The sequence below is a fragment of the Alligator mississippiensis genome, chromosome 3 (genome assembly GCF_030867095.1).
Source record: "Alligator mississippiensis isolate rAllMis1 chromosome 3, rAllMis1, whole genome shotgun sequence".
NCBI classification, from domain to species: domain Eukaryota; kingdom Metazoa; phylum Chordata; order Crocodylia; family Alligatoridae; genus Alligator; species Alligator mississippiensis.
Window position 1 is genome coordinate 126,579,990 of NC_081826.1, and position 11,223 is coordinate 126,591,212.

The 11,223-nt window shown below is 42.8% G+C and overlaps 1 protein-coding gene across 1 annotated transcript in view; it reads right to left on the minus strand.

The window, feature by feature from the left end:
- KDSR (3-ketodihydrosphingosine reductase) overlaps positions 1–10,837 on the minus strand; it is a 32,054-nt gene extending 21,217 nt beyond the window's left edge. The window contains exons 1-3 of the mRNA XM_014606972.3: positions 10,607–10,837; positions 4,351–4,440; positions 2,889–2,945 (exon numbers count right to left, since the gene is read on the minus strand). Of these exons, the coding sequence (XP_014462458.2) occupies positions 2,889–2,945; positions 4,351–4,440; positions 10,607–10,717 (258 nt within the window). The 5' untranslated portion in view covers positions 10,718–10,837. The remainder of the gene's footprint in view (positions 1–2,888; positions 2,946–4,350; positions 4,441–10,606) is intronic.
- Between the last annotated feature and the right edge of the window lie 386 nt (positions 10,838–11,223).

An 11,223-nucleotide genomic window follows, 5' to 3' on the forward strand; every position in this document is an offset into this window, starting at 1 on the left:
TTGGAGTTGATGAATCAATTTTATTACATTTTAGAATTTGGCGGGGGGAACCTACTATTAAAAGAAGAATATGTTGTCTTAGTTGAATACAGAGGGCAGATCAGTCAGAGGGTTGCAACAACTGAAACCTCAGAGCAACAGCAGACACTTCAGAGCAAGATTACTTATCTAAACAATTGGTTAGTTGCCTGCAACATGAGTCACTTTAGTCAGCAGCTGCCAAAGCTATTCTTTACCTCTGATAAGACAATCAGATAGTATATGCAGGTCTCTACTTCCATCACTAAATCATTAAGAGTTCCTTTTTCCCTGGATCATTAATGTTACCTTCCAGAGAATATGGGTAATTCCTTTTATTAAGCAGGAGCCAGAAGAAATGACACCATAAATCCTCTAAACTGTCCCTAATAGTTCCCCTCAGCTTTCCTCTAAAAGAGGGTCAAATTGCATTTGTTCACTAATGAAGCTTCTTCTGCTTTAAAAGGTGCAATCTAACTCCCACTGAAGTAACTGGAAAAAGTCCCACATTGTGAGCTCTCTATAGATTTTATTCCCTTTAGCACACATTACCTGTTTAGGGCTCTGTACATTGAAAATAAATGAAAAAGTTGTGTTAATTATGCCAGGAAAAGCAAGGAAATGCCAGAATTCATTCTGCCCATTCAATCCTAATCAGTCACCCTGCACTGTGATAGCTTTAGATGAGAAAATACTATTCTTTCCATGCAATCTTTGCTTCCCTGATTCTTGCCCTACCACCAGTCAGCCACAGATCTACTTTACATTGTTTCTTGCCAGGCCTCCTCCCTTTCTTACTATGCTAGCTTCCAATGAGTCCTAGTGTTCCCCCTTAAACCAAGTCCCAAACTGCTGGTCTCAAGCTTCCTGTTCTCACCAGATTCATCCCTTGTTTCCTTTACACTTAAATCATTCTTTCAATACACTGCCTAGCCCCCAGCCAAAGCAGCACTGAGTATAGGGGAGGTAAGCTATCTGCTCTTAGTTCTAGAGCCCAATCCCACCACTGCCTGAGGTAGCAATTAATGTCCTACTCAGTCCTGAGCTGCAGGATGCCTACTAAGGATGGTACAGTCAAAGATTTTAGCAGCAAAGTTCTAACAAGTCTCTGTAAGCATGTGCTACCTGCCTTAAAGAGAGGGAAAATAAGAGAGACCTATAAATTAGACTGGACTGAATTTTGATAGCTTTTCATGAGGACATCCCTGACACAGAGGCTTCACCCCAATCAAGTTTTGATCCAAAGAAAGGGGGCATTAGAACATCAAAGAAAAGATTGCCAGAATTTTGACACAACAAAACCATGGGAAAATATATGTGCCTTAATTCAAAATTCTTCTGAGGAATGAATGCCCAAAAGTTATGAGATTATGACAAAGTTATAAATGAGAAAAAGTTATTGGAAATGGTATTGGGTAACCTTAATATCAGATGGTAGCATCAATCCCACCTCTATTTGTGAGCTTTACTGCTTCTTTTCTACTTAATACCCAGCTTGTCAACTAATTCGCTTGTGGACAGAAGCAGTGCTTTACAGCTAGCATAGATGCCAGTAAATGAGGATTTACCAGCATAAAAAATAAATAAATAAATAAAAAAATCCTGCCAGTCATTAATAGCAATTCTAGGCACAAGCGAGGGGAAGTAACCAACTCCACCACACCGATTCTTCTGCTATTTTTCATTCATTATTACAATAAAAAGGAAAAAGAATGGAAATAATTTTTAGAATTCTCTATTTGGAAGAGTTCTGTGCATTTTGAACACAGTAATTTTATTTGGTTTACACTGAAAAAGGCAGGAAGCTCTAAAAACACTTCTGAAGCCCCAAGACTGAGTAAAGGGGTGTAGGTTGTAGCTGTGTTGGGTCTAAGGACATAGGCAGACAAGGTTCTTTGGGTGAATCTGATATCTTTTATTAGACCAACTACATAGTTGGAAAACAATATTCAGGCAAGCTTTCAGGTTCAAAAACCCTTCGTCAGGCTAAGGAAGCTTCAGCAGTTGGTGTGTGCTCTTCCTGGATGGAATGAAAAGTAAAAAAGCCAGACCCTGGGCTGGTATGCATACAAGACAGGCAGTCAGTGAAAATGGAGAATGAGGAGTCAATGGGTAAGAGATAGGCTGGGTGGGGGGGAGAGAAGGGGGATGAATAGTGGAGAAGTACCTGGGAAGTCAGCTGTCAGGAAGGTTAAAGCTTGCTTAAATATTGTTCTCCAACTATTTAGTTGGTCTAATTAAAGATATCAGATTCACCCAAAGAACCCTGTCTGCCTAAGACTGAGTAAAAGCATTTAAGCTTAAATACATTCCTATTGAACAGAACACTAAAGGAAGTGTTTAGAGGTTCAACCTGTACCATTGCTTCAGATGCTTAATTTAAACATCTGCTTCAGTGATTTGCTGAACAGGAATGGACTTAACTATGTACTCACAGCCTGTACTGAATCATTTCATGGAAAAGAACATTAAGTTATTTCTATTCCCAAATTGATGATTCCGCTAATGATTTAATTTTAAAACAATTTAAAGAATGGATTTGCAAAAGAAAAAGATACTAGCTCTTCCTGTACTTAAGTGTCAAGATCCAGAATCAGGGTTCTATATTTATCATAAGCCATAACAATACATGACTCACTCAGAACATGTTTACACCAAAAAAACCCCTTCCATTTGTGGAACGTAGAGCTCTGTATAGTTAAAATGATAACAAAGATGCGAAAAGCCTGAACTTGCATCTAGCCGGGTAAAGTGTCTTTCAAATTTGTAAAATTAATATTTCATGACCCAAAGAGTTTTCCTTTTAAAAGTGTAATTATATGTAGGACAGACACTAACATTTGAGTAGCTAGTGGTAGCAACAATCTTACCTGTTTGTCATTTACAGAGTATTTTTCTATCTCTTTCTTTGTCTGCAACAGCTTGTTCTGAAATTAATACCATAGTTCAAGCATTATTCTTTCATATTATAACAACATTTAAAAAGCTTCAGGAAGCTGAGGATAGCTATTTTAGTTTTGTAAAAAGTCTGTCTTTAAACTGGCTATATCTTGTTAGTGTATTGACATGGACAAAATTATAAATCAAAACTGTTAGCTTCATTAAGCTCTCAGAAGTCACAACATTAGATTTTTACACTCTCTAGAGGCTTAATGCCAGCATTCAAGCCCTTACTATGCTGTTAGGACTAAGAACAAACATGTCAATTAATATTTTATTCAGTAACAGACAGGAAGACTTTAGGGAGCTAATGCTGATTTGTATAAAATTGTTTATATACTATTCTCTAAATTATTCTGCTGAACACTTGCAGTAATTGTACACACTCAGCTTGCCCCCAAATTGGGGCAGTTTTTCTGTTTTTTAAATTTTATTTACTTTATGCAACTATCTTAGCACTGTAAGAATTAGTAAACTGTATTCACGACTGTAAAAGGGACTTTTTCAATTATATACAGATTACCAGGCACAACTGTTGGTTGAAAAATGCCATTTGCCTCCTTGAGAAATTTGTTTACACTTCCACAATAAGTGAATATTTTGGTTAAAAATCTGCCAAATGGAACTGAAAAAAAAAAAAAATACAGTGGGGAAAGCTGGGTAGTTGTAACCAAAATGAAAAACTTTCTGAAAGATTTTTTGCATTAAAGTGTTTTGATGAAAAATTTGGCTAGCTTCAACAAGCAAAAAAAACCCAACAAAACAAAAAACTAACCATAATTCTCATATTTTCTTATAATGGAGTGATGATTAAAAGGCCTGACAGCATTCTCAGAATTCTAGGTTCTTATGTTTTAAATCTAAGATGTATTAAGTGTACAAGGCAGCACAGAACAAATGATACTGTTTGTTCTATATTGATATATATTCTATATTGTATGAGGCAATAAAGAAACTGAAGATCCTATCTTTTGGACTCTGCTATTAACCCTGCAAGCAGATAATTAATAAAGTGAATGTCATTCTCAAGGCTGCACCAGGACCATCTCTGATGAATAAGAGCAATGTACATTCCATAAGACATAAAGGCAGCAAAACCTTTTCAATGGGGGAAAAGAAAGAAAGACATCACCCACTAAGAAAAGATGTCACTCTTAAAAGCAAGAGCTGCAACAAGAAAAGTGTGTGCATGTGGGGAGGTAGTCAACATTTTTAAGATACTAAACCAGATTGCTTGGACAAAGAAATAGTAATGGATTTTAGCGAGTGTTTGCCAGAAACACAATATGACTAATTACTGTCTTTTAAAAAAAAAATAAAAAAATCATAGTTGTACTTTAATGGCTTCAGGACACTTTTTTTTTTTTTTTTTAGTAAACTTGTATAACATACCTCATTTCTTGCAATGAGAGTTATAAATGCACCCTGCTTATAGCATTCAATAGCAACACATTTTCCAATTCCACTGGAACCCCCAGTTACCTAAAAACAAGCAACAAAAACAAAACAAAAAAAACAAACCACACGTCAAGCAGCAGTTTCAGTCATTCATAATTCTCATCCCTCAAATCCTGAAAACCAAAGTTTTCAGAATGATACTTCATGCAATAATGAAAATAAAAATGCACAGCAGAATTCAGTATGAGAAATATTGACTATATAATACAATATGAGCTAAAAATACTTCACAAGTTGTACAAATACATAATACACAATATTTATTATTGCAACCTTGACAAAAATCTTAACATATTTATGATCTTTAGTCGTTTCCAAAAAAGCCACTTCCTTCCAGGATGATATTCTTGCTTGTCCCTTATGTACCTGCATATGCATTTGGTCAAACTCACTTGTGCCACGACTGAACTACATAAATTGATATAAAAAAAGTTTCCATGTGAAGACAACAGTACATAGGAAATCTTGGTACAAAATAGAAGCTGCCTTTCTATATCGTAATGCCTGTAATTCAAAATACCTTTTTAATACTGAATTGAACTGGCAGATTGATAACCGACTACGTGTCTTTGGCAGTCAAGCATTCTCTCCTTCCCAGCTTTCTAATCAGTTTTTTCAGGGTATCCTTTGAATGATTCCTTCTTCCTCCAAGCTGTCTGATTAGGTGCTCCAGCAATCTGGCCTTGGTCATGTCTCCTCTATCCCTGAATTCTATATAATTTCATAGGTAAATACAAATTCAACCAACACCTCTCTACCTGCCTCAGACCTTTCTCCTTCCGTCTAAACTGAAAACTTTTGCTTGTCTGATATCTCAGAGAAGCCAAGTCCACAGGTCAAGAATCAACATAACTAACATCTTTAATCATTCCTCATTTGTCTTTTTTAAATCATTGGAGACACCACCACCAGCTTGCGCAAAACCAGACATTTTTTTTTGCAGGGCTACCCCTTGGAAAGATTAGGTTTTATTCACAAGTCAGGGGTATGCAGAGCCACAGCAAACAGCGGTGTGGGACCACTGATGTGCTCCAGCTCCTGCTGCAGCTTATTTCAATGGGCAGCACTCCTCTGATCAGCTATGCAGGACTGTTGATGAATGCCATCTCTGCAGAGAAGCATTATTATTATTTTGAACCTGTTCACCATTATGACTGGATATCAAGCTTTTGGTGACATGGGTCTGGTCAGTCCTCTGGGAATCTCTCACTGTATCATTCTGCACCCCACCCCCAACTGCCATTGGTCTGTAGATAGAGGTCTACTCCCAACTTACAAGAAAGAAAAAAAAAGAAAAAAATCAATAAGCTTCCTTGTACTGCTTTTTACTTAAAGCTGTTTTACCAAGTCAGCTGCATCCTCATTCCTTATTAGCCACAGCACCTCATTCTGCACCCCAAGCTCCTAGGAGCCAAAAAGCATGGGTCCAAACTTACCCATCCCTCCTGATGTTCACCTTTCAGCCCTTTGATGTTACCACCACAGAACTTCACAACTGTAAACCAGTTCACAACCAGTGACATTTTGAAGCAGTTCAATTGTTGTGTCTGCACCCTCAGAATGATGCTGCAAAGTTACCCCAGCATTTAATTTTGACATCTCTCTGCACTGCTCCACTACACCCTCTTCTTGCTTGCATCCAACAAGTTACCCACCTTTACTTCCAAGGCATTTCACAACCTCAGCCATGTCTCTTAATCAGTATCAAAAAGACCCTCCTGCTGATCAGCCCATGATACCAGCCTCCTTTACCTGCATGTTTGTTTAAAAAAAAAAAACAAAAACAAAAAACCCCAAACAACTAAAAAACCCTGTGCTTTTTCCCCATGCTGCACCTTAAGATTAGGAGGACCTTCCTGTAAGTAGTCTGAAAAATCTTCTTCATAGGGACATATTGTTCAAATTTCCTTGAAACCAAGGGCTTAAAAAACAAACAAACAACCCAAGCAAACAAAGTCCAACTGACAGTGGTTAGGTTGCTGGTGTGCAAATCACTAGACCAACAGAATCTCTAGCCAACAAAATCTCTTTGTTTCTTTGCACTCCTTGTCTATATTTACCTCTTGTCATAGTAATTTTTAAACTATATAACAGGCTGAATTAAGCAGCTATAATTCTTAGAAGAAACCAAGATATACATTTTTTAAGTTCTTAGTATTTCTGGTCACTCAGAATAAATAGAAAAAATGAATTTAAAAAAGTGTCTGAACTCAGTAGAACTTTTTGTCCTCATCATAAGCTGTAAAATGTGTGTCACAACTTCAGCTTTTTCAGTTTTCCTAAGCTTTTGTCAAAATGGTTAGACCCCCCCATTTCTTCTATTACCTTTTTTTTGTTTGTTTAAACAGAATTGTGAAAGAGAACTTTGAGGTTCATTAACAGGAAAGCTGCTTCCATCCAACTTCGCTCTCAGACTTAAAAATTAAACAATTAGCTCTAATGTAGTGCTTTCCATCTTGGGATCCTAAAAGCACTAAATATCTTCAGTATTACAAAAAGGAAAAAAAGGATGTGTAGAGCTAATTAGCAGAAGGTCCAGGATAGAAACACACTGCTTTGGCGATCAAAGGACCTACTCTAGGTCCTGCTGCTTGCTCTACCTACCATTGCTTTGGCAATCAACGGACCTACTGCTCTACCTGATGGCTTGTACTGCCACCTCACCTGCTTCTATCAACATGTAAAATTCCTTGATTTTACAGAGAGGCTTTCCCTGTATCCCAGGCATAGAAACAAAAAAGAATTCAGAGTCAGAACTGCAGAGTTCTGTTCCAACCGTATGCGGAGCTAGGAATTCTTTTTTCTTCTTTTGCATAGCAAGAGAGGTGATCACCAACATTCAAATGACAAAATCCAGACTGGTGAACCAGAAGAATTTCAGAAACATTTTAGTGCAAGTCCAAGTGCATTTTTGGCAAACTTGTCAAAAACAGCAGCAATTTTCATTGTGGCCCAGTTTGTGACTGATGCCTGCAGTCATACTGTCCATTCTTTCATCTTCCAGAGATATCAGATATCTGCAACTGATATTGTTCAACCACTATTTCTAGAGTAGCTTGCTACATGAAGTTCTTTCACGGCCTGGCAATCAGGTGTTTGTCTGGTACATGACCATGATCCCAGAATTCTTGGCAGCATACCTCACGATTAAATTAAAAAGCTTTAAGAGCTTTACCCCACTCCCAAAATGATTACTGAGATATGAGGCATATCTTCAGAGAGTTCTAGGGAGTCTTGCGCATTGGTAAATTGAGGCTGGCCACGGCTTAGATGAATGCATGAATTCTGTCACTGCATATTTTGGGTGGGACAATGTAACAGAGTGGGAAACCAGTGAATGAGTGATGATTAATATTCCAGCTAAGATTCTCTCAGCATGGCATTAGGCTGTACACCCAGTTAATTGCTCCTGGTCCAGAACTGTGCATAGTTTTCAGCAGCTGAGAATATCAGTTCCAGAGTAGTTCTAAGAAGTGTAGGTACATTAACACCTAACTTGTGCCTTTCAGTTTTCAAATAAAGTTAGTCCTTGCTTTTATTTTTGTGCATGCCTTTTTCAAATGAATGTTTAAGTAAAAGTTTCTATCAAAGTTTATACCCGGGGGGCACCTGGCAGCTGCCTATAAGGGGTGTACATCAGGATCTGGGGGAACGCCTGTTCACCAGAGTGCCCCAAGGGATGACAAGGTCAAACAGTCACAAACTCCTCCAAGATTGTTTCAGGCTGGATATAAGGAAGAACTGCTTTACTGTCCGAGCCCCCAGGGCCTGGAACAGACTGCCTCCAGATGTGGTGCAAACACCTACTCTGGACTCCTTTAAGAGACATTTGGATGTTTATCTTGCTGAGATCCTTTGACACCAGCTGACTTCCTGCCCCTGGGGCAGGGAGCTGGACTCGATCTTCCAAGGTCCTTTCCAGCCTCACCGTCTATGAACCCAAGATCACTGGACTGACCTCATTTCAGAGCTTCTGACCACAAGATGTGCCAGTGAACAGTTCCTTGGCAACCTTATGGTTGAGGTAAGAGGCTGTTGCACCTAACTTTTGGAGGCACCGAGGTGGAGCTTTGTGTACTGAAGTTGTTTCACCTTACTCCAAATGGCAGCAAGATTTGCCTTGGGGAGCGATGTTGTAAGCGTAAATGAACATGTATAATAAGGTGTCCAGTATACAATTATTATAGGATCCAAAGGATCTACATTAGCAAAGGAACTAGTAATGAATCCTGGAATTATATGTACTGTTACTAAGGTATTACTGAAATGTGCTTGGATGATCTGTTCGTTCAACTGGACACAGTATCTGTGGTTGCTTAACAAGGTAGCAGCTCCATAGTACTATGGCACTTGACAAATTTTGGTGCCTTGAGCAGCAGACATCTCTGTCAAGTACAATATAGGGCAGTGGTTCTCATCCTTTTTAGACTTCAGACTCCAGCTGCCAGCTCTTACTTTTCACTTGATGTTTGACTACAGAAAAATTATACAGCAATTTTTCTGTTGCAAAGTGCTCAGAAAGATAACAGATCAGAACATTTTTAACACTATGCATCTCTACATGAAGTCTCTGGATTTACCTTATGTATAATCATGTTTGCACACTTAAATGTACAAACATTGTCACGTGGCAATTTTGGGTGGCTCCTGGTGCTCTTAAAACCTGGACTGTTCACACATGAATGCTTGCAATTGGTTTTAAGCATTTGTTAGGCAGCTTAAAGTTATGCCGCTGTAGGGCAGGATTATTTGTCCCACCCAATACGTATTACAAAGCTGTGGGCACTCTAAGCTACACCTTAGTGTAACCATTCCCCACCCTCCTCCCCTGCTGGCCCAGATTTGGCCCACTGCTGCCCCCTGCTCTCCCCAAATCCCAGCTCACTGCCTCCCTGCTTACTTGTGGCTGCCCATGATGTCATGGGGGAGCAGGCAGGGAAGGGTTAACCTGCCTGCCTGGCTGTCACTTCACTGCCACTCCCTGGGCCAGGCTCATCCCAGGAGAGCACCAGCTCAGCAGCAGGGGCCAGGCAGGCCTGCTCCCCTGGGACAGAGAGTGCAGGCAGTCACAACTAAGCAAGGGAGAGGGGACACAGACACACACCAGGGGAGCCGTGGGGAGAAGCCTGAAATGAGCAGGGCAGAGATCTTACCTTTCATTCCTCCAGGCCCCTGCTGACCTGAACGTGCAACTACTCCAAACTCAAGCTAGCACTGACACTGATCAACTTGTGTGCAGCTCACAGCATAACATGTAGCAGGGCCCTAAGGGTGCTAACACTGCGTGGCACCCTGGGCCATCCTTGAAAGGCTCCAAAGGCGTGCCAGGGAGCAGCAGCACCCAGCTGAGGGACTGATACCACTGCTGTGGCTTTCAGAGTCTACTGGAAGGCTGCCTCAGAGCAATGACTAATGGCAAGAACCTGGTCACAGTTCTGAAACCCTGTCCTGACACAGGGCGGCCTTTACAGGGACGCCAGTCAGGGTTCAGTACTGTTAGGGGTCTGAAAAGGAGAGGCACCAGGCAAGAGCTGTGGGCCCCTTTGGCTGCTTGCCACCTTAAAGAGGGGCAGAAGCATCAGAGAGGCAATGGGGCTCTTCCCTAGGGAACACCCTGCAGCCGGGCAGCCACAGCAGGAGCCTGGTACCAAGGGGCATTGTTACTAGAGCTTCTTTTGTTCCTAGGAGCCATAAGATCCCCAGTCCTCACCCCTGGACAAGGCGGAGAACACAGAAGTGACAGGTCCCTTTGCTGCTGGAAGACCTGTTCCTACACCTCCTGCCCCTCAGCTTTCCCTCTTGGGATACCCTTGCCCCCCACCCTGAGCAAATGGAACACTCTGCGTGCCCACCCCATGACAGCATGACCCCCCCACAAATGTAACACTCCACATGCCCCCTCCCCATCACCTCAGAACCCCCCCCCCCCCACGTCACCACGACCACCCTCCCCGCATGGAACACTGTGTGCCCCCCTCCCCCAACATACATCACCCCAGAACCTCACATACGTCATCACGACCCCCCCCCGCGCGAATGGAACACACCGCGAGCCCTCTCCCCTCACATACGTCACCACGACCCCCTACCCCTAGCCAATGGAACAGTCCGCGCACCCCTCCCCTCTCACATACGTCATCGCGAACGGCTATACCCCCGCAAACCTCCCCCTCTCCAGCCCTCTGCTCACCACGACGTGGGCGCCGGGCAACTTGAGCGGCTTGGGGCTGATGAGCGGCGACACCATGTAGAGTAGCAGCACGAAGGCCACAAGCAGCGCGGCCGCCAGCAGCAGAAGCATGGCGCGGGCGGGGCGGTGCCGGCGCCCGCGGGGTGCAGCGCGCGGCGACAGCGGGTTCACGCCCGGAGAGCTGCGCAGGCGACTGGCAGGAGTCAGTCGCGGCCTGGGGAAAGGGCAGAGGGAAGGGGGGGGATAGCAGTGCCGTGGCCTCCCGATTGGTCCGCGACGCGCGGACGAGCGAAGCCATTGGTCGGCCGTGCCGGGAGGCGAGCCCGCGCGGGGATTGGCCAGCGCCGTGGCAGATGCCCGCCGATTGGGCCGCGGGCGTGTTTACAGCTGTGCTGGAGGGGGGAAGCGCCAAGCTAGGCCGCTCTGCTGCGCGGCGGGGAAGGGGGCGCCCCCTAGCGGGGAGCTCCGAGACGACACTATACCGCCCGCGCGACAAGGGCTGTAGTATCCAGGTCGCGCCTGCAGGGGCAGGTCCAAGACAGAGGGGTGCAGCCGCCCTCCACCGCACATTTTTCTCCACGTAAAAAGAAGCTAGAAGCTTCACCGAGAGGCCGGGG